The sequence below is a fragment of the Rhea pennata genome, chromosome 1 (genome assembly GCF_028389875.1).
Source record: "Rhea pennata isolate bPtePen1 chromosome 1, bPtePen1.pri, whole genome shotgun sequence".
Taxonomy (NCBI): Eukaryota; Metazoa; Chordata; class Aves; order Rheiformes; family Rheidae; genus Rhea; species Rhea pennata.
This window is the reverse complement of record NC_084663.1, coordinates 122,481,913-122,505,518: the sequence shown is the minus strand read 5'-3', so window position 1 is coordinate 122,505,518 and position 23,606 is coordinate 122,481,913. Positions and strand designations below refer to the sequence as shown.

Below are 23,606 nucleotides of genomic sequence, written 5' to 3'. Positions count from 1 at the left end.
TAGAAACTACGGTAGGTGACAGTGTTTTTTTATTTTTTAGCAATAGTTTTTAACCAGATTCAGACACGTCTTCTCTGAACGTCATAAAAGCAAGTGTAGGAAATAACTGTAAAAATGTACAAAAATATATACACATGCACAGTAAATGTGTACCCTGTATACAGTTTTATTACTCATTAGATTTGGCTAAGGATGACAATCTGGTGCTTCCGCTTCCCCCCCAAATGACGGATTTGTAGCGATCGGTCAGGTGAAGGATGGTTAGTGTTCTCGGAGAGAAGATCTTCGTTAAAGCTACAGTACTTGCTGGTGATCGTTATGACCGAGTAACGTGCCAGTCTGCAGGAGCGTCCTGCCTCGCGGGCAAGCGCCATTCAATCGTCACGACTTAGAGCTCTGACGCAGCCGAAGCAAGGCTAGGTAGGTAGGTACGGCCTGTCTGGGTGCACAGATGCAGATGCACAGAATAAATGAGGTCTGTATAAGCATTTCATGCCTTGGAAACAAAAGTTCATTCCTAATTAACCTGTGCTGCCCGTCCTTCCTCCCTTCTCTAATTAAAATACCAACTTACCAGTTAAATCTTTCTTTTTTTTTTTTTTTTTTTTTTTAATGTATGTTGGTGAAAATAAAAAGAGAGAGAAATAAAACTTGTGTAAGACTGACAATTCGTAGTGGTGGTCCCCACATTTAAGGATACTACCAATTTAGTTAAACGCAGTATTATATTCCAGTTTCTGATAGAAGTTTTTTTTTTTTAATATATAAAAGACAATGCTTCTTCTGCTAGTGATGTTTGTAAAACTTTTTAGAGATAGACAATCAACTACACTCAAGTACTCTCAAAAGTTAGAAAAAAATAACTTTTTCCAAGTTTCTAAAATTGAAGAGTAGCTTGCAACTATGGATATAACATTTTAAAAAACTACAGGTAGTGTCCTATAAACTTAGAGAGGCTAACGTTAAAAGAAACATGATGCTAGTTTATGGATGGCAATTCACTGTTTTCCCAATTCCAAAAGGTGTGAGATATTTTCATGTTATTTTCTGGTGGCTAGCAAACACGACACAGACCCTGTAACACTGACTTCTACAAAATTCTCCTTCAAAATAGATAAAAACAAAAAAAAACTCAGACAAACAAAAAAAAGAAATCTGTGAAGATCTTGTTATAGAGAAAAGTCAGATAAATTATTCTTCAAGATAAAGATGGGGAAGTGTGCCATAGTAAAAGCTGCACTGTGTAACGAGAGGATGGACCTTTCAAGACAAATTCTGAGCCCAACCACATGAATATGGCAAGAGTTACCTTGTAAACGGCCACAGAGAGTTCCACATTCGTATTAGAGTGGAATCTGCCTGCCCACAAACACGCCGATCTCTGGTTTACAAAGTTCCTGGCAATTATTCCATTTTTTTCAGGGCAAGAATTTGGCTGGAGCTGTGTGTGTTTCTCCTCCTTTCAGCTATGCAAGTTGCAACTCGGCATGACTGTTATCTGCCTCAAATCCCAGCTTCATGCAGTGCTGGCAGCTCTGCAGGAGCCCGTTTTGCATCAAGGTAAGGGAGCAAGCAGCCACGACAAAGTGCGTCGAATCACAGGTTCAACATTACCGCGAAGATGGGCTTCCACTAACAGGCACAAACCGGAATGTATAACACAGACTGCTGTGAACCAGAAACTTCACGCCAAGCGGCATCACCGCATGGACATCTAGGAGATGCTGAGAGCCATGGCGCTGCATCCAGTTTTCAGAGAGACCCTAGGAATTCATTTCTCACTTTCAGCAGCGTTGGCCTGCAGCACTTGAGTGAAATGTATTTGGGCTGAGGCTGTCCGTCTTGGCCTTGGACTTGCTTAGTAAATACTTCTCCAAGATGCCCAGCTCTGTGACTATTGTCACACTTCAATCTGAAACACTGTTCACTCTGTAGTGTGAACTTAGCATTAAAAAAAAAAAAAAAAAAAAAAGCCTTCAACCCCACACTTCTTTAAGCAAAATGTGCATGAAGTGAAAACAGTTTTGGGGTTGTCCCAGACAGGAACTCTACCTTTAGCAGTTAACAAATGCACACTGACCACCCGCTGACGAGTTACTCCAACTGCCAGTGAAGACTGTGTGCTAATCCCCTCTAACTGGGTTCCTCAATGCCAGGGAGAGTTCTACTAGCAGGTATTGATACCATCTGTGAGCAGGCCTGGGTAAGACTTATCTTCCCTGATACCAGTTCTGTTCTGTAGCGGCAAAGTTGTGTTATCAGTAGACTTAAATGCAACTGTGTCTCTTCAGACCTACTAAACCCGTTGGCCAGCGCTGAAACTCAAGACGACAGAAGCTCAGGCTACACAAGTGGGCCTCGGTCACACTGAGCTGGAAAGCTCCAAGCTCCTGCTGAGCAGTCCTAACCGAACAACATGCAGAAAATACAGGCAAGCAAATACACAGACATCAGTAGATAGAGACAAGTGGTATCACACAGAAGAAGTGAGTAGGCAGATGCATTCATTTCTTCTGTGAATACTAGGCAATTAGGACAAAGGTAGTAGTCATATTCATTGGTCAGCAATTAAGTGTAGAGCCCTTCAAGATAAGTTAAAGCAGAACAAAGGAACATTGCTCATGCTCTTTGTGCCTGAGAAATACTTTACTCAGTAACACAAAGTCAACCGCAAGAGCACATTTAACCCACAGTGAGCAACAGAGTGGTAATTCCTACTGAGTCAAGACCTCTGGATACCAGTTATCCGGACACATTACGCATCCTTCTTCAGCATCAGCTTTTTCTGCCCTCCTAACAGAGATGCCATGAAGCCAGCAGTCTGAGAGCTCTCCCACCAGGTTCTTAGAAAGGCAGATGTAGGTCAACATGATGCTATCTTGGAATTACAAACCCTGCTTTGAGAGCAACATCGTTGTTCATGACAATGATAAGGCTGCCAAGACCCAGAGCATAGCCTTTGTCCATATTTAGTCTGCAAAACCATGTATCTTCTGAGTCAATGCTGAGCTCCATGAAAATCAACTTGCAAGTCCATAACTGGAGAACATGCTATTTTATCTAAACAATCAAGCAATAAATCAGAGTTTTGAAAGGTGAAGAGAGAAAATGCTCCTATAACATTAAGTTTGATAAAACTTACAGACAGCATGGTGGAAAGTAAAGACAAAAAACATGATATATTTTTGTTTATTATTGCTTTCAGAGGGCTTGGTAGTCAAATATACAAGCTATGATCTATTAAACAGAAGAAAATAGTGTAAGATATAAAATCTATGCTCATTTTTCCAATCTAAGCCATCTGCTAATCTTCATTAGTGACATTAACTTCAGCTATTTCCCATCATGTTAATTTATACATACTCTGTGTATGTGTATATATATTTATATATGTATAAAAAAGCTTATTTGATGAGACAAAATTCAAAATGAAGAGATTTGTGCTGTTTTTATACTGTTTTGTGCACTGCTGTATATTTCAGTTTTCCAAATGGTTACTGATATGTCTGCTTAGAAGAGCAAAATTTAAGCAAATGATGATATATTATATTTTCAAAAACAATGCATGACTAATAAGTTATGATAAGAAAATATGAAATGTTGACTAGTCTCCCCTTGATGTACATGCACTAATCCCATGATTCCTAAGAGGGAGTTACATGCACTAAGAGGAGAAAAGAATCCCGTGAGAGAAAGGCTACTAATTTCCTTCCCCCTTAAACATTTCCCCTCTTCTCAACATTAAGGGAGTTATTTTGGGAAGTTCTTGTCATGCCCCTCAATATACTGCATAAGAGATAAGTGTAAAGCATAGTCAACAGTCAGCTTGCTTTGCAAGCCTCGCTTTGCTGAACCAGTACAATTTAAATATATTTGTTATCATCTTCAGAAAGCAAGAATACAGCATTTGTAACATCTTTCTAACAAGCAAGAATTAAATCCATTACTGAATTACTTAAAAAAGAAGCCCACCAGTTTTGGTCCTCTGATCAATACAAAACAAAACAAAACCAGAAAATCAGAGAGTTCTCTTTATCAGCATTTAGAAATCTAATCTGTGTTTAAGCAGAGTGCAAAAACATTCAGTAAGGAAAACAAAGTCATGGCTAAGTTCTGTTCTCCTCAATTCCCAAAGCATATTCCAAATTCCACCAACATTTAAGCTTGAGCTAAGGGCAGAATTTTTGAGGGTAGAAAGCACAACATACTAATACTGGGCTGCTGGTACAGTGCTGCACTGTGGATGAGTCTAACAAAAGACAGACAACATAGGACCTCCTTCAAATCCTCTTGTTGAAAAGACAACAAATAAAAATCAAGTGCATGTTGGAACAGTGATTAATGACCCCAAGTAAAATATTTTTTTGAGTTATGAAATTAGTCTTCTAATGTTTAAAAACAAAGAAAAACCTGTGGAAGAACAGGTTACATTCCAACAGTTAAGAGTAAATACAATAAGAAGGTAAATTATTACTCTCTTATCTTGGTTACTAGAGCAAAGAGGAAAACGATGATCAGTGCTTTGATAAGATTCTTTACAAAAGTGAGATAAATAGTCTAGTGGCAGCTAGGTTAAAATGACAGACCTTGAGGGTCAGCTTCTGCACTCAGCTGTATATCTGCAACCCATTTCACCAATTTCTGTGTGTAGCCAAATGCAGAATTTGGCCTTCAGACTTGAACATGTTGGTAGTTTCCATCTGTCTGCCAATAATTCTCCAGCTACGCATACAGCAGCAATCTACAAAATCTCATACTGTGCATTTGAAAAAAAAAAAAAAAAAAAAAAAAAAAGAGGTACAGCCACAATTCTCTAAATTTCAGTGAAAAAAATCCAAAAGATCAACAAGCAAAACTAAAGTTATTTAAAATCCCTGAAGAGATCCCAAACTTACTCTAGTGCTTAATAGTACGGCTCATCTTGCAATACACTCCACATTAAAACTAAAGCACAACCATGTAAAAAGTGCAGCATAGCCTATTGGTAGAGCACACAGGGTAAGATCCTGTCCCCCTTTGAATCAATGTCAAAACTCCCATTAAAAGCTCAAGAAATGCCAGTATTTGAACTCTGATTCCTACTAGCCCCTCATTTTAGAGTTACTTCATGTAAAAGACAGCTTTTGGAAAGCTACTGTGCTGGTTTCTGCTGCTGTCTCCCGGTTTACTTAGAGAAATTGGTTGAATGGGACTTCAGTGAGGACACACATGAACAGAAATAAAAAGAGGAAATGTCAGGACAATTGAATAAATTTCCTTCTTTGCACAACTCCAAATCCCACAGTCACCAGTAATTCAAAAAACAAAATAAACCCAAACAAATTCAAGGTTACACATATGTATGATGTGAAACAGGGCAAACAACACTCAAGACCAAAGTTGTATGTTGAGTTTAAACTGAGCCTTGAGCAGTTGGCAGGAGATAAGATGAGAATTTTATACTGTTGTAATATTAGTGATTCTGTTCTATAATACGTGCCGATCAGTAATATACTGCTTCCATCCAAACTCCACTATCCATTCCTTTGCATTACAGAAGTTGTAAGATGTTGCCTGAAAATAAAAAGGTATCAGTGTAACATACAAATACAATTTCACCTGTAGCTATGACAACGCAGCCTTTCCAAAATGACTCTGACCCAAAGAATGTTTTTCAGTTAATTTACGAAGGGTTGTTTTTATCCCTGGAGCATTAATTAAAAAAACATTGGAAAACAACAAACATTGCGTTGGCTTTAGCAAGAGGAAACATTCAGTGGCTCCTGTTGTAAAAGTGAGTGTAGTGGTCTTGACAGCAACCAGTGTGTTCAGTCATCTGAAGACGCACATGGCCATGTCCAATGCTCCCTTATACCTCCCCCCTCACATTCCCAAAGCAAGAAAAATTAGTTTCTTTTTTCCTCCAGATTTTCTCCCATAGTTTGACTACAATAATCCTTAAACAGGCAGAAAGTCGATGCTTTCTCTTCAGTTGATGCCTCCAACTTCTTCATTCTTGGCTCAAGTTTTATTCATTAATATTAGTCATCAGTTATTAAGAAAAAGATAGTTTCTAAGTGTTTTTGTGTGTTTTTTTTTAACTGAAGTTAATTGGATACCACAGTCTGGTTACATGTGCTGAACTGCAGCTGTCAGTTATTCCTTTTTCTTGAATTCTTGGTTGCCATAGCTGGAGCCTTTTTCTATTTCAGTTACTCCTATCAGTCTACGAACTCCGAAGGAAGCTTTAAAATATAACAGAAAAATGGGAGGCATATTAAAGCTGTTAAAAGACTCAGAAAGTTGCACACAAACACACAAGCAAAACAAATATGAGTTATCCAAAGTCTGAAATCAGTAGTGTCTACAGATCACACGCTGATTTTTCATCTGTGCTCCATATGAGGATGCACACTGATCACAGGTCAGATGTCACTGGAAGAGGACAACAAACCTGGATTTAAAAATATCATTAATGCTCATATGTTGATTAACTGGACAGGTAGCCTGGAAACTGCAATTTCTTTTTTTCTAAAAAAAAAAAAAAATCACAGACAGGATGTACAGTAAGACTGTGCTCTCCTTCCCCACAATTTCTATCCAAATACTTTTTTGCAACTCCCGATCCTATTAATTTATACAGTGAACTTATCAGAGACAATGGACCCCATTTTGTCACTTTGGGCTTTGCATCTTCTCTCTCTCTCTCTCTTTTTTTTTTTTTTACCTGCTCCAACAAATCCCAGGAATGCAAGGATAAGAAGAGGTGATCCACTTGCAAAAACGCCAAAGCCAAATGTGAAGAGAGGAGATAGGAGAATTGTGGCCCAGAAGAGAAAGTTTAGGAGAGTCCATGGTCTTCTAGGAGGTTTAAACTGCTGGCCAGGAAATATGCCTTCTTGATTATACATCTCTTGCAAAGCATCCTGGAAGAAAGAGAAGATGGAAGAAAACATATTTGTAATATTTGCACAAAGCAATCCAAGACTAGTCAACTCCAGGACAGCGTTAAGGACTGTATCTGAGGTAAACACTCGACTGGAGTACTCGGCGTCCACCTCCACTGCTGTCATTTATCTGGGCATTTCTGTCTACTGCCAAGGCCACTGTATTAGCACTTTGAAGGAAATCTTGGCCACAGTCAGAAGCTTGAAACAGTATCAGTCTCTCCGCTACCAAATCCTTTCACCTTTTCTATTCATTTCTTTGGAAGGGCAGTTTCACGCCAGAGGCCAATTCACACACTGCCTGCTCTTTTGCTGAATGCTTTTTCTTCCGGTTTTCATTTTCAGAAAGGTCAGCATGATGTAGTAAAGCACAGCAGAAAAACGCTGCATGCACAGCCAAAAAAGGAAAGCAAAGCACAAACTAACCAGCCCAAATAGCATTTTAATATGAAGCAAAGATACTGGCATCTAATTTGCCCCACGAAGCTTAAACATGCAGCCAGAACCGCAGAACTTCAACAGAGCTGTCAGATCCTGAACCAAGCCCGCAGACAGATGCAGTAATGAAACGTATCGCCCAGAAGAGCGGCAGGTGCACGTTCTGCCCTCAGTTTACGTGAATGCTCCTGAAACTTATCAAGGATGGCTCAGTAAGGCTATTTCTCATTCCCTCCACCGCCCATTTAGCTTCGCCTATGAAGGGCTACAAAACTCAAGGCATTGCTTGTCAACAACACATCCTTCTGAGCATGTTCCCTTTCTACAGGAAAGGTATTTTAAGGATTCCAGTAACAGGTCCAGAAATAGATTGTTAGCACCATGAGATCAATATATAAAATACTCACCTACATAAATAATATCTGCCCTAATCCCCATCATCTGACACCAAAGCAGAATGGAGGTACTGCCAGCATCAGCAGGAAGCATCAAACCTTCTATTTGGAGGCAAAAGCAGAGCGCTCTGTCCAAGGAACAGAGCCAAGCAAAGTGGAATGCTCCATGCACAGTCTGCTTAGCTTAGCAAAGATGGGGCAAAATGGAGAAAGAAACCCTTTGCAAAATATATCTTAATGTTTGCTCCTCAAAATGAGGGAATTTCAGAAGGCATTCTCACATCCAAGAACGTCTTTACAAAGGAATTATGTAATGGCATGTCTGCGATAGCCGGAGACTGGATTCAAGGACTCCAAAGGGTTTCTTGGCTCTCTAATCCTGTATTACACTAGCTGACTCACAAGCCCACCTGATGCACCAGCTAATGGGAGGGGGGAATAGGAAGAGAGATAACTACAAGATAACTTTGCAAGATATCTTTGCAAGATAACTTATCTCCCCTGAATTGTATTAGAGCTTACCTACTCAAACAGATTAGGTTAAAATGAACAAAATTAAACTTGAAATGGAATTTCTGGACACTTACAAATAACCTGCTGCCTACCTACAAGTTAAGCATAAACTGGGAAATGCTGTCATTGCAGCAGAACAAAATCCACAAAAGTAAGGTTTCTGTGCTCCTCTGTTTTTCCCCCACACAGGAACAGCATAAAAATCAAGATACACATTTCAAGTTCACCAGTCCAGCCTGCATTAAGACTTGGCAACAGTATAGTTTTCCTTTCCCTCCCCACAGAATTTAAATCTGTCATCAAGAAATTAACCATCTAAGGAAAAAAAAAAAAAAAAAGGAATTGAGAAAAAGCTTTGAGCATTTTGAACACACTCTGACCATGGGCTACACTAGTCTCCAGCAGCAGATCTCAGGGACTGTCTGTACCATGTCACACAACTTCAGAGATATCACAGTGAGGCAGAAGGAAAGGGATAGCATGAAAGAAATGAAAGCAGAGGACAATTGTGGCTTAGAGTCAGGAGTAGCTGCCCTTGATATACAGTTATCACTCTTCTTCAGTGGCTAAAATCATTTTTAGGGGAAATGGAGCTTTTAAAAATGCATGACAGAGACCCAAGAGCTGAAGAACATAAAAAGATCGTGGACTGATATTAGTCTTCCACAGCCTGGGTTTCCCTCTGTCCTTCCCTCTGTGTCCCCCATAGGGCTTCTTTGTAATTCAAGACTTACTTACTAGCTACCCCTCTTGTGGCCGAGGACACAAGCACAGGGCTCCCTCAGAGTTTCTTTGCACTGATCCTTCCAGTAGTTTGCAGAATGGCTGCCAAATTATACATAATATTCTCATCTCTTCTCTCCCTCCAGTGGAAGAGTATGCATCACTCAGTTCTTGAACACATTGCCCCCGTGAAAGTCTTGAAGTGGAGAAAGCAAAGCCATTTACCTTTTCTTGGTAAAGCTTATGAAGCCAGTTTGCAGCTTCCTTTTCATCTTGAGGGATATCTTCCAGAGGAAATCTCCTGGTTTATTAAAGAGAGTCAGAAAACAGAATTAAAGAAAAATCCAGGTATTTGACTTAAGACCTCTGCTAAGGAAGACCTCCCATTCAATATCGGGCACTAGCAGGAGGCATTAGAGTTCATAAGTGTGGAGAAAATCTGGGTGTTAAACAACTCCTGATCTCCACCTAAAAACTCAAATTACTAGAACAAAAGATACTGCACAACCTCCCATCAATTTCAGAGCACATGAGTAAAACAAGCATTCCCATTAAAATTCTGATGTTCCCTCAGTGGAGCCATCAGCAGCTGAATCCCAATGAGTTCAGACTGAGAAATTCAGAGCTGGGAAAAAAACAAACAAATGACAAAATCCAGGACAAAGTTCATTTTAATTTCTTAGTGAAGAATAAAACATTTTGGGAGGAATGGGAGGGGGTTTTAAAAATTCACTTTGTACCAACTTTAAGGAAAATATTCCACAGAGACTACATTTCTCTCTTTGCCTCTGCCCCTGCAGATTGAGGCATACAGTTCTGGGTACATACAGAAATTGTGCATAACCCTGGGAACTGTTCTGACCTCACCTGGAACCCGGATGGTTTTAGGTGTCTCTTTCTGGCAGTAAAGAGCCACTCTATTTTCCTGCATTCTTTTAATTCTGGGATATGTCAATAGCACACTCACAAATGGATCATCTCCTTTCTCAGTGGCACAACTCTCTAAGTCCTGGATCAATTCAGAGAGAAGTCACTTGACATACGGAGAACAAGCACGCACACCTCTTACCCTCAGAAGCATTTCTGAGGAAGCTAGAACAGTCTTGGCCATCTCTTACAGCAGTGCAGTAAGAGCAAGAAAACGATCTCTGGGAGAACTCCAGGCACAATGATCCCAGATACAAATTATTTGCTACTGTTCAACTAGGGAGTACATTCCCACTAAATAAACTGAAGCCTATGAGTCTGTGGCAGCAGGGGGAAAATGTTTTACCGCATCCCATATAAAGAAGTAGAAGTACAGGGATGACCAGGAAACCTGAAAAGTGCAAGACTTATTTCAAAGCAATGGACGGTACACTATTGTGGGCCAACTTTCTAGGACAATTCAGCTTGAAAAGCCAAAGGTTCAACTATTCGTAGTAATGTAGCAACCTCAGAGGGAGACAGGGAGTATCCAAAGCAGTGATTCACTGAGCCAAGCAGAAAGACACTACTGCGATAAAAGAAGTCAGAGATGGTTTGCCAAGGATTAGGGCCAGTTCATAAGCTCAAAGCTTCTAATATATTTCTGCATTCCCATAAAACAGTTAAACACTATTTTTTTAAAAAAACATAATTCCTTTTAAGAGCTCTAACAGGAGGAGTCACTCAATTAATGCAAATAATGCTTAAAAAAAGCTTGGTAAGAATTCATTTGCTGAAAGCTCTGCTAAAGTTGTCACTCTACTGAGATCACCACAAGAGGGTACTCACAGGAAGAACATTTGGTAATTTAGATAATGATTTCTGTTCTCCTGGAGCCAGTCAGAGGGAAGACTAGATCATCTGTAGACAGGCTAAGCTTTTTACCTCTGTACAGGTAACTGCATATACCTCTCACCAAAAAGCAAGCTTTTCTTGCTTTCTTTCTCTGACCTAGGTCAAGTTTGTCAACACATTACGGACACAATCCATGTTCAGCAAAACTAGACTGTAAAAACAGTTTCTTCAATATCATGATACCCTCCCCCAAAGTGGAGGAAAAGTTTAAGTGTAAAAAAGTATCTTGAGAAGGTTGACTCAGGTTACAAGCATCTTTTAAAATCAAAGTTATCAGAACAACATGGTCATTAGTTTCTTTAGTAGGGTACAATTAGTAATCTCACCTGGCAACATCATTACTCTTCAGTAGAATTTTATGAATCCAAGACTACTGAAGGCTACATTCCTCCTCTTTCTTCCCACCACCTCACCAATAAATAAGACCAACTCCCATCTCAATTAGCACGTTAGAGGATATTTAACTGGATACAGCCACTCTTCAGTGTATAATTATACATATGGACGTCCACACGTACGTATCCCAGACTAGTTAGACACGCAACGCACATCTACTGTCAGTATGGGATTATATGTGGCAAATGCGTAACGTGCTGTTTTGCTAGCTGGTTAAGTTGCTCACTTTACAAATCATCCACTCCTCATCAGGAATATCCCTGCCAAGTGTGAATCTCTCTCCCCATCATCTCCAGAGTATTTCCACCTGAAAGACTAAAATCTCACACTAAAATCTTGCACAGTACCAGAGAGCAGCACTGGAACAACTGTCCTTCCCTATTCAGGCTGCAGCACTCTGCCTTCCCTGGGCTAGCTTTCTACCATAAAACTGTTCCTGCCATATCTAAACACCACAGATAATCACGTGTGTTTCCCCACAGCCTTTCACTATTGGAGGCTCTGGCATGACACATCTGCTTTCATTAAAGGACAGTGGCATGCATCTGCAGTGCACAGACCCAAGGCCAGGTAGGTGGAGTGGGGGAAGTGGCAGTTTTTATTTCTATTTTTTAAACACGATCAACCTCTTTACTAGAATATTTTCCAAAGCGAGGGTTAAGCCCTCAAAGAGGCACAAATGATGAGTTGTCAAAGGAGCTATGGAAAGTCTAGGACACTTGTAAAGTCCAAATATAAAAGAGAAAAAGAAGTTCAACAGGAAAGGTCAAAGCTATTACGATTACCGGGACACCGTCAAAGCTGAAGGCTACAAGCAGAAATCGAGAGAGAGTGAGAGTGAATGTGCATGCGTGCACACATGTGCATGCATATGTTGTGTGGAGCAAGGTGTTAGGAGTTGCTCTGATAGGCAAAAGTCCAACTGTGAGGAATGAACCACTGCATTCACATGACGTTTGAATTTCAGTAGTATTTAACTTCTAATCTGATATAATCAAATCATGTGAGAAAAGGAGAGAAACTGGCACAGTAAGGAGCTTTACACCACTTATTACAAGAGACTGCTCCTGTTGGACAGGCTATTTGTACTACACATATGCTCAGAAAGGACTGGGAAGGGGACAGAACGCTTGGTTTTCTGTTCCCAGTAGAAAAAGGAAAACGACAGACAAAATCTGAAGAAACCCTGGAAAGACAGTGTGGACATACTCAGGCTCAGAAAGTCTACTCAGTGCTCTCTGTTCTGCTGGGTGATGTCATTGGCTCTCAAACACAGAAATGAAACAAAGCAGGGGGAAAACAGAAGGGTCTTTGTGGCCTGCAGAGAAACTTGAAGGACAAGGAAAAGGGGACTATGTCAGAGGACATTTCCTTCCGAAATTTGAATACACTTCAAGCATCTTAGAATTCACCTCCATCATGATATGCTCACCTTACACACATATCTGCTTCGTATTTCTTTCCATAAAGAATTCCTAATAAAGAAGGATTCTTGTTTCCTCTGAAATTTAGTGTTACATCATACACTGCTGAAACTGTTGCAAAAAAGAAAATACGACTGTTACATCAGCATCTCTAGCAATTGTGTTGCCAGTATCTTTGCATTAGACAGCAATAGGGCCTCATAAAAACCTTGCATTAATGATGTCAGGTAGCAGAGTACTTCAAAATACATAAGCACAAAATGGTGTTTATCTACATCAGTCACCTGACATTCCCATCTAGACAGCATGTGTGCTACCAAAGACAACAAAACTTGATGAACTAGGCAATAATGACATCGATGAGGAGTTTATTATTTAAAACTAATAATTTGAGTTACATGGCAAAAACTTAAGGTTTCAAAAGCTGAACGTTTATTATTGCTAACTTACTAATTGTAATGGACATAACAAGAACTAAGAGCACTAAACCATGCTATACAACACGGTATACTAAATAACATACTGCAGTTAATGTTAGGAACAAATAACAGCTTGCCAGTACCTGTTCCCCTGAGACACTGGACAGCAGTGGTGAAACCTTTGGTTCTGGGCAACAGATGATATTTCAGTTTAGGTAGCCCCTTGGATTCAGCTACCTCCATACTGATACGATGCTTGGTCTCTGTAAAACGAGTTCCTTCACAGTACAGGAGAAACTAGTACAAGACAAAAGGAGAAAACAAAAGATAACCTGTGATCACAAGAAGAAAACAAACAGAACATTGAAAATTTTTGCAAGATACACATGTGCATCCCCCCCCCCCCCGACACACACACACACACACTTCATTTGCCTAATTTGTATCAGGCATAAACATCACCTCATAACTCATTCACAATAGATGATATATAAATCTAACAATACAGGTCCCAAATTTAAGACTAATGGTTATACATGAAACGTTCACTTGCAAAAAATAAAGAGCTTTCGCTGGTGCTAGACTAGACTACAAATCACAGAAAGCAATCCAAACATCAGTACCCAACCACTTCTGGAAAAAAACATTAGTCACTAACCACCTCATTTAAAATTTGTTGTATACAATCAGAATTACTCATCCGATGACAGACCTGTCTGCCTGAAAGCTTTTCTGTTTTTTTCCCCTATATCAGTTGTATTCATAAAAAGTGCTGTCTTCCCTAAAGCCTTTACCTTGCTCATCTTGCAAATCACCAGTCTGACTGTGTTAACACCAAAATCCTCCCATACTGACTTCAAGCAGCACAAACATGGATCTGTCCTTCTCCAGCCTCTGTATTATCTCTGCTATACTTGCAAAAGAGACCAGAAGCAACAACACAAGGAGCAGACCAAACTCTTCTGAGGACCTCAGAGTGCATTTCTGTTTACCCCTGGCCTTTTTGAATGGTGGACCTTGTACCCCTCGTGACTTCATTTTACCTCAGAAGCACTGCTGCGTTCTAGAGCACAAACCTTTGCATCATGGACAGGCAACAGGCAGGGGAAAGGGAAAGGGAAAGGGAAAGGGAAAGGGAAAGGGAAAGGGAAAGGGAAAAGGAAGGCTGCTACTGCCCTTTCCCACAGCAGGCTGGTACAACGCTGTACTGTTGCAACTCAAAAGAAAGGCTTGCTGTCACTATACATATGTTGTCTGCCAGTACTGTGGTGTCTTGACTTTTTCTTTCTAGTATATACACATACCGCGTACCATAAAAGGTAAGTTAAATGAACGTTAAAACTGCAAAGCCAAACACAATAGCTAGAAGTGCCAGAGCACAGTGGCAGAAGAGAGCCTGGCCTTGCAATCTTCATTTGGCCCTTTGGGGAGTATTCATTACGAACACCTAACCCATCTCCACAGACGGGTGGCTAGGATAGCTCAAGGCAGAGCGTGTAACGCTGCAGCCTTGGTCTACACTCTTATGTTCAAGCTCTTTTTTATATAACATCCCCATCCTGTCTACTCAATCATGCAGTGATCTTTCTGAACTAAAGCATGGGACCCCGATACAGACTACATTGCAATGCATATGTGAAAAGAAACCTAACGAAGGTTGCACAGACAACCCTAATTGCAACATTTAGCACGCACAAAAATTAGGAAATCTATTTATTCAAGTCAATTTTAATCATGATTTAAATTACCAAGCAGGAAGTCTTAATTTAAATAATCAATGCTAACTATGTTTTGCATTTATATTTTTTAGCTGTTTTCTCTAGAGACTAGTCCTTGGTTTTCAACAGTAAAACCATTAAAATGTATAGGCTGACAAGTAAAAATACAGTCTTGACATTTTTAATTGGTAGGTTTTTGTCTTTTTTAACTACTCAGGAGGATATATTAAATTTTATTCATACCTATTTATTCAAGCAATTAAGTAGTTTAAAACACACTATCCCGATTATTATTCTTTATATTTTTGTAATGATAGAAAATCACAAATGGTACATTCACTATGTATTAGTTAAAGCTTACTATTTCACTATTTATTTTGACAAACTATTGGATAACACTGAAATTGACTTAAAATGGAAAAAACCTTAAAATGTTTTATCAGCTAAAAACCACATTAAATGTGCTGCAAAACAGTAATTTTATCAAAATATTTGCATTCAAAGCTAAAAGAAGGTTCATAGGTTGATTTTACTACTGTATTATTGCAGTAAAATCTAATGACTTTGCACATCATGAGGCACATCTGTTTCACCCTTGATTTCAAATAGTGTCAAAATAAAAATGAAAAGCATAGCTCTAAGAGCAAGTGTAAATTTATTATTTGTTTTCATGGAGACTTTCTGCGAAATCTATAATTTTATAGATCAAAGAATATAGATCAACACAAGAATGTTCTATCAAAACCTATGCCTGTGCAAACCTCCTCCCAAAATACATACACACTTATGCACTTTTCCAAGCAAAAAACATTTTTGTTTGTGTGCCTTTTTTAGCCTACCTTAAAAAATTTAGCTTAAGGTTATATAGACGGTAGTCAAATATGGGCTGTGTTATTTTTTTCTTAAACAAAAAAAAGTAAAAAGAAGTTAAGACATAATGAGCAAACATTATACCAACCTGATTTATAAATCATCTTCAAGCTTCTAATCATCTATGCAAGCTTGAGTTGCCTTCCAAATGACATTCCTTCCTTAACCACATGCAAATAGAGCAACTCTTTACAAGCATGCCCCCAAAACCTCCTGAAGCAAGGCATATGTTTTTTTTTTTTTTTGACTATGTGCGAAGGAAGCAGGGAGCAGAACTCCCCCCGACATAAGGCAACTGTGCCATATGAGTACTTCTTTCATCAATTCACTTCTAGCACAGCTGATACTATAGGAGAAAGCTGACACTTACCCACATATATTCAGGATAATCAGACAAACGTTTTAATCCTTCAATTACTGTATCTCTGTCTTCTTCCCATTTCCTTTTGCAGAAGACAATCTCAAGGAAGTACCATGTCCAGCCAATTAGGGGCACATATAATAGTTCTCTTTTAGCAAGAACTTTGGAACTCTTGGAGAAAAAAACAAAAACAACAATCGAAAAATGTCATTTGCTGATTTATACAGTGAGACCAAACAAAAACGCTAAGGTTGAGATGACAGAGACCTAATGGAGTTGCATATGAAAACCCAAATGCAAAGAAACCAAACATGCATGGGTTTAAAACAGACCTGTAGTCTTCAGGACAAAGGGAAAGCTCATGACACCACATACCCCTAGCACTCCAAAGCGCTCCGTCATAGTCCATCCGCACAAGAAGTCAATTTCAAAATTATGATTCAAGATGATGATGACATGCTCTTTCCCAAAGGTATTCACTGTAGCCTGATCGGAGAACAAGGTGCACTCTGTGCCTGACCACCATTCCAGCAACATTACCAACTCTGACAAACATGATGGAGATAGAGAGATGAGTTAGATGTGACATTTACAGAAAGCATTTACCATTTAATCTTCAGCCCGATTCAATAACCAACTTTTTCTGACTCCCAACACCACTTTCACCTTTTCAATCCAATCCACTGCAAATGAAATGAAAGCTTGGACAGGTAGAGACGAGATCACACAACTATCCTTATGCAGTTTTTAGGCCAGTAGATATGTATGTTATGAATAATTCAGCAAGTTTTTAAACAGTGACAAATTTAGACATTCTATTATGAATATGAAATGTCATGATCACCAAAAGAAAAAAAAATCTGCCTGAAAAAAGACTGCTGAGCTGTTGATTGCTCCACTGAATGAGTATGCTTTCTCCCAGGTGGAATATAAGTTATGCACAGATTCAGCCTAATGCTTCTACTCAGCATGAAACAAGCTTTATGGAGCTTATAGACCAATAAAGAGCTTTTAAATGGATATGATGCCATAGACCTTCTGCAATAGAGTTTATCATTAGAACACAGGACTTAAATCATTCAACATTATGGTCATCAACATGGAGTCAGAAGCACCAGAGGATGAGGCTAATTTATCAAAATAACTAGGAAAGGCCAGGAATAGTAGTTGCCTTTCTTCCTCTGCCTTCAAGAGAAGAAATGAGTCCTTTCACCTCTGTCTTCTTCAACTTTTCAAAATTCCAGTGTCTCTCTTACTCCATTATGTACATTTTCTTCATTATCCTCTCTTATTTTTCACCTCCACTTTCTTCAAAAGAAAGAAGAAAGAAAACTCCACCGAAGTTCAGCATGCAACTAATGTAGTTGCTATGGTTAGCCTACTTCTCTAATTTCAGTACCATCAGGTAGTAGAAGTCATTACTTGTGTCATAAGAGTTATAAGAAGTGTGAGAACAGTTCATCCCCCCAACAAGATGATTTGCTTCCATGCATACTATAGTCCACTGGCATTTTCTCATTTCAATTAGTTATGGATACAATAAAAATTTGGTTGCAAAGATATGACACAGTTGAATTCTAATTCTTCCTACATTACTGTTACAAACTTGCAGGGCCAAATTAGAAGGAGTCCTCTCAGTTCTTTATATCAGGTTTTGCTTCCCTGCATATTTCACCTTTTTATGAGAAGGCCCTGGTTTTGCAAAATGTAGTAGTTCCTTCCTGCACAAGGGCTTCTGATCAGTAGGATCACAATACCTCTTCCATGCTACTACATATGATTGGATCCCATTTTGTACTACACCAGAGAGAAGGTAAACTTAGTATTAGGTGAATAGCGGGGAAAAAAAAATACTGTGATCTGCTGAACAGGCACAGCTTCTTCAACACTAGTTATTTCATTCATATTCCTTGTATGCCCATGTATCTACGAGGCCATTATCCTGCAGCATTTTTTCAAGACTAACTTATTTGGAAGCAGAAGAAAGTTATGCAACTTGTTGGTCAAGGAAGTATAACCCTTGCCAACTGAAATTAAAGCAACGAACAACAGTTTATACCAATTAGTTTTCTGTCATGTCTTTCTAGCTTTGTCTCCTTTGGGAATGATGTGGTCATCTACCACTCTTGCTCGGATTATCCTGGCTCAGTGAAAAGGGAGGACAGTGAGAACACACTCACTCCAGAACTACACGCTTGCAGGTGCTCAGGAGAGGAGACTACATTTAGTGTGGGACCCTGAACAATTTCCTTTTACATTGTTCTCTTCTTACTGAGGACTAACATCTCCAACATCAAATACACTTGTATTTATTCTTGATAAGAAAATGCAAGTTTTTCTTCCTTAAGATCAGGGAAAAATTCTTTTGAAGCAGGCATGGATGATTTGGTGCAAGAGTGTTCTTATATTACTCCTTCTGAAATAGTAGAGGAAGCTTTGCTTAGAGATTTGCCAGAGTTCATATTAAAACAAAAGGGTTGATAAGCTGGAGAATTAATATGAGGAAACAGATTGTTCTTTACAAGTGTACTGATAAATGATGTAATTATAACAAGGAATGGGTTCATTTCCTTTTTTTTCTTTTTTCTTCTTCTTTTTGGGGTGTGTGGGTTATAGCTATTTTGTGTAGTACTGATCCTGTCACTGCTACAGCAAGCCTATTCTTTCAAGCAAAGTGCAAGTAAGACTTGCAATGTTTCATGTAACCATCACTGAGAACAAACACTTTACTACCACCAAAACCTTTCCTGTGGTCCAGATTTCAACGTGCCAAAGCAAGTGGTCTTATGGCCTCACAATCCATCTGGGAACAAAACAAGTAAAGAAGGCATGGCTCATCTCCCAGCTCTTTTGAAAGGTAAGGACAGTCATCTTAAAGTACTAAGATTCTGGGAGATCATATTTGCAACTAGACTAAACTAAACACACTGTGCTATCCAAAGACATGAGTCATCTGAAAAAGAGTTGACATGAGTAAGCCTGGAATACAGATTTTCCTTCATGAATTATATATGTGAAGAAGTGTTCACTTTTAGTACAGAGTCTGATAGAAACCTCCAGCACCAATTTACCCTAGCATGGTCCTGGCAGGAGTGACAGATGGAAGAGACATCTTCCCCTAACCAGGCAGCGCTGCCTTAGGGAAGAGGCAGGCCCTCAAGGGCAATCTGTAAGGCACTGCGATGTGCTCGCTGGCTGAACAGTACCCCAAAATAAAGCCATTTGTTTCACAATTTAAAAATCAGATGTTTCTCAACTGTGACTGGCAAACTAGAGCAGATCGTGGCACAGCACCATGAGGACTGCAGGTCCCTCCAGCCCAGCTACCGCCACCAGTACCACTAGCTGGCCGTCCCACACTGCAGTGGAGGCAGCTCGTGCTCCGTGAGACCTAAGTGGGACGTATGAAGCAATGTGAACAAACTATTTGCCTCGAAAAAGTACCAAAGTCATAAAATAATCAACATGGAAGGGACCGTTGGAGGCACCTAAATTCAGTCCTCCCCAACTGACAGCTGTATCAGCTGTGCAAAACCCATGCTCAATGGGTGCTTGCTGCAAACAGCAGCTCTCAGCCCAGAAATAACCCACCAAAGCAGGTGAACACACGTATGTGTGTACGTGCATGCTGGTAGAGCCATGCTGCTGCTCCCAGGGGAGCTCCGGCTTCTGGCTGACGGTGCAACAGGTTGCAGCGGGTTGGGTTAGGAAGGCTAAAAGTTGGCCAGGGGTGATGGCTACTGCAGAAAGGCAGGATGGGACATGCTGAAGCTTCTGGTGTAAATTTTCCTTTTGCAGGAGAGAGATGAACTGCAGACTTGTGCTCCTGCAGGGATGGGTTGTGGGGGTATGGCTTACCCCTGTTTCTTGGGCAGAGCAGTGTGGAGAGAGAGCACATGTGTGTGGCACAGAGAGAGGGTTCAGCTAAAGAGGAGGAGTGCACACAACAAGTTTGAGACCAAAAGTTTGAGTCTGTCTCGTCCTTAAGTAGGTGAATCACAGCCGCCTCAGGTAATTGCAGTGCTTCTTACTGTTACAAAATTTTCAAGGCCAAAACACATTTCTCTTGCTGCCTTTTCTTCCTCCCCACCTCCCCCTCAGTATTTACCATGGACATGGGAGAGAGTTTATCTCCTTCTCCTTTGAAGCCAAACTTTACATATTTGAGATGAGATGTAGTAAACCTACAACCTTGTTTTCTGTAGACCACAGTATATGTACACACTCATGTATACCTATGGATCTATTCCTGTGCACACATTCCTCTGCCAGATTAGCTGAGCAGCTTTTGTTAAAGAAAAACTACTGTAAGCAGAGCTCTTGCTCTGCCTAGATCAGTATTATCAGCCTAAAAATAAACATTTTGAAAAACGTAACTAAAATGTAACTTCTGGAATAGAACACCAAACTACAGAGTCACTGCCAAAAGGCTCCCATGTAACAGAATATATTTTAGCATGAATGGCAACACTTGAAATATTACATTTACAAGGCTTACTTATTTCATTATAAATCACAATTTGAATGCATGTTCTGTCAGCGCTTCCATTACAGGCCATCATCACTGTTCCAGCCCACGTAACTTTTACATTAATTTTCATAGTTTAATTTCACACTCATTTAATTTATAGAGTAGGCTATACACAAGGGGTTATTCCAGATGCAATCCAATTATCTGCTCTACTTTTCTGGACCTTTTTGGACAACAGTGTACGATATTTTCAGTGTACACAGCAGACAGACAACAGCATTTAAAAGGTGATCTCTGTACACACACAGTGCTAACTTGTAGAAATCAAGAGTCTGGATTTACAAACCTTATAGTTACAAGCAGCACATATCTTTAGAAAAGCCAGACTACTTAAGCAACAATAGTTTTCAGGATAAGATCAGGCTGTAAGTTATTAAAAGGACATTAAGGATTATTTACAAACAAAATAATCAAACAAGAAAAATCACATACACCTCCACGCCCCCCTCAACTATGCTAATTTTAGTTACATACACTTTTTTTCCATTATAAAACCTTTTCTCCTGACAGTTTGCCTGCCATTTTCTACTCAGTCTCCTTTCTCCAGTGCTTCTTAGCCTGCAGTTTGAACAGGTGGGATAAAAAGCACCGGAAGGACAAGGACAACAAGCTTAACAAGCAATTTAGGTAGATACTTCAGGGAATTTTTGTTGGTAGCACTTCACATCAATGATTTTAAAAATATGGATGCCTGTTAGTGGCCTGCTCAAATATAACTTAAGCACTCACTTACCCAAAGTGCTCAGCAACTCCCACTAAGGTAAGTGGTCATGTACATTGGGAGAGGATGGAGAATGGAAATGAATTAGATGATTCACCACTGAAATAGGAGCTGACATTTGGATTAAGAAGCCTTTTAAACACTCATTTCAGAAATCCAATGTCCTCTTAAGCTATGCAAGGAGAGAAAAAATTCATCCACAGGGAAGAAAATCTGTGAAGGTCTGAAAGCAGAGAGCAGAGTAGCCCCACTCACTGGACCTGTCACACGGGGAGAAGAAAATTCCTCACAAGAGGATACATAGGCGTTGCAGATGGACACCACAGGGTATAAAAGAGCTTTTGAAGTTGTCACATGATCCAGCTCTAATGGCATCTGTATTAGGTACTTAAAGATAGATATCTCTCTTCACAGACCACACAGTCAAATTAGGCTCCCAAACAAGTGGTCAGCATAGCACCTACATTAAATACCTGAAGTAGTTTCTGAACGTCTCCTTCCTCTTCGTATCACTTAACACAGGCCCTAACACAGGATGAAGAAGGTATTGAGACAGAATTGCCAACTTCCTACCAATTAAGATATAGTGTGTGGGGGGGAGGGGAGAGGGCAGCTTTACTTCGCATTTCTTTTAAATAACAAAGTCACAGTATGCATCAGTAACATGAGTTTGCTTTCACAGTATTTCAGAAGAGATGGCTGCTTTGGACTTCTCTGAAAAAGTCTGCTACTAACTTAATCAGCTCTCTAACTTTCTTTTGTGTGTAGTGATAAACATATACAAATATGTACACTCACATGCACAAATATATACTAAAGAATCACAGAATAGTTGGAAGGGACCTCTGAAGACCATCTGGTCCAACCAACACTACTCAAGCTGGGTCAGCTAGAGAAAGTTGCCTAGGACCACGTCCTGCTAGCTTCTGACCATCTCTGAGGATCGAGACTCCACCCCTCTCTGAGTAGCCTGTTCCAGTGTTCAACAATCACTGCAGTGAAAACATGTTTTCTTGTGTTCAAGTGGAATTTCCTGTGTTTCAGTTTGTGCCCATTGCCTCTTGTCCAGTCACTGAGCACTACCGAGGGGAGTCTGTCCCTGTCCCGCTGACGCCCTCCCATCCGATTCTTATACACACTGATAAGATATCCCAACCCTTTTTCAGACTAAACAGCCCCAGCTCTCTTAGCCTCTCCTCACATGAAAGATGCTCCAGACCCTTAATCATTTTTGTGGCCCCTCTCTGGACTCACTCCAGTAGCTCCATGTCTCTCCTATATTGGGGAGCCCAGAACTCCAGGTGTGGCCTCACCAGGGCTGAGTAGAAGCAAAGGATTGCCTCCCGCAACCTGCTGTCAATGCTCTGCCTAACGCAGCCCAGAATACCATTGGCCTTTTCTGCCACAAGGGTGCATTGCTGGCTCACATTCAAAAAATAAAAAATATATAATAATAATAAATAAATAAATAAATAAATAAATATATATATGATATGAACCTATATATTTATTTATTTTTCCATTTCAAAAAGCAACCCTCCCCCAAAACCTCAAACCCCCTTCAAGCATACTCACGGCTCCAAAGTGAATAGGCAAGGCGACAGTTTATTCGGCGATAAAACTGCTTGTTTATGGGCCAGAGGACTAGTGTGCATAGTTGAATGAAGTTAATGATTAGTCCACTCACAACGAAAACAAACCCAATGAGGAGATGAACTATGAACTGGGTCTTCAGAAAGGCAATGAAGCCCATGATAACCACTCAGAAGCGCTTGCAAGGGCCGTCACTCAGAATAACTGTCCTGAAAGAGAAAGAACAAAATCTATTTGAGACTGGACTTTATAAGCCCTGAGGAGGCAAGATGGGAGTGCTGAAACAGTCCATGCAACTTCAGCAACAGGAACTCAACCCGATAACACTATGTTTTCCAGGCCTGCTTCATTCAGATCAATAAATTGTTGATGGTACAAATCACTTTCAAAAATAGGAAAGAATCATTATTTACAATTCACAGCCAACCAAGAAGACCACTGCTCGCTGAAGATGAATCTCACACCTCTCTTCAAACAAAGTTATATAAACTGGACTTAATGCTGTGGAGAACACAGACCTGTTCATTCACACCAAATCAGTCAAGCTCCAGTAAGTAAACAAGCTGCACTATGGCTGCAGTATTTCAAATGTTGCTTAGTCTTGCTCCTGAACTGTTCATCCCTCTATACCCCAATACCTGGCACACTGAGCCTCGGGAGCTGTGCAACTGTAGTGACGCCTTGAGCCTGCTGTCAAAGCCGCTGCTCTGTACACTTCTGAGCAAGCGCTGAGCAAGGGCTGCTGGGGGCTACAGAG

General features: G+C 40.0%; 1 protein-coding gene across 2 annotated transcripts in view; it reads right to left on the bottom strand.

The window, feature by feature from the left end:
• Positions 1–3,119: 3,119 nt before the first annotated feature.
• AGPAT3 (1-acylglycerol-3-phosphate O-acyltransferase 3) overlaps positions 3,120–23,606 on the bottom strand; it is a 98,417-nt gene continuing 77,930 nt past the window's right edge. The window contains exons 2-9 of one of the 2 annotated variants that reach the window (XM_062573837.1): positions 22,832–23,058; positions 16,380–16,549; positions 16,014–16,175; positions 13,199–13,352; positions 12,645–12,747; positions 9,221–9,296; positions 6,707–6,905; positions 3,120–6,224 (exon numbers count right to left, since the gene is read on the bottom strand). In XM_062573837.1, coding sequence (XP_062429821.1) covers positions 6,136–6,224; positions 6,707–6,905; positions 9,221–9,296; positions 12,645–12,747; positions 13,199–13,352; positions 16,014–16,175; positions 16,380–16,549; positions 22,832–23,009 — 1,131 coding nt within the window. In that variant the 5' untranslated portion in view covers positions 23,010–23,058 and the 3' untranslated portion in view covers positions 3,120–6,135. Of the gene's footprint in view, positions 6,225–6,706; positions 6,906–9,220; positions 9,297–12,644; positions 12,748–13,198; positions 13,353–16,013; positions 16,176–16,379; positions 16,550–21,268; positions 21,345–22,831; positions 23,059–23,606 lie in introns of those variants that run through there. The other variant, XM_062573844.1, reaches the window with a different exon arrangement.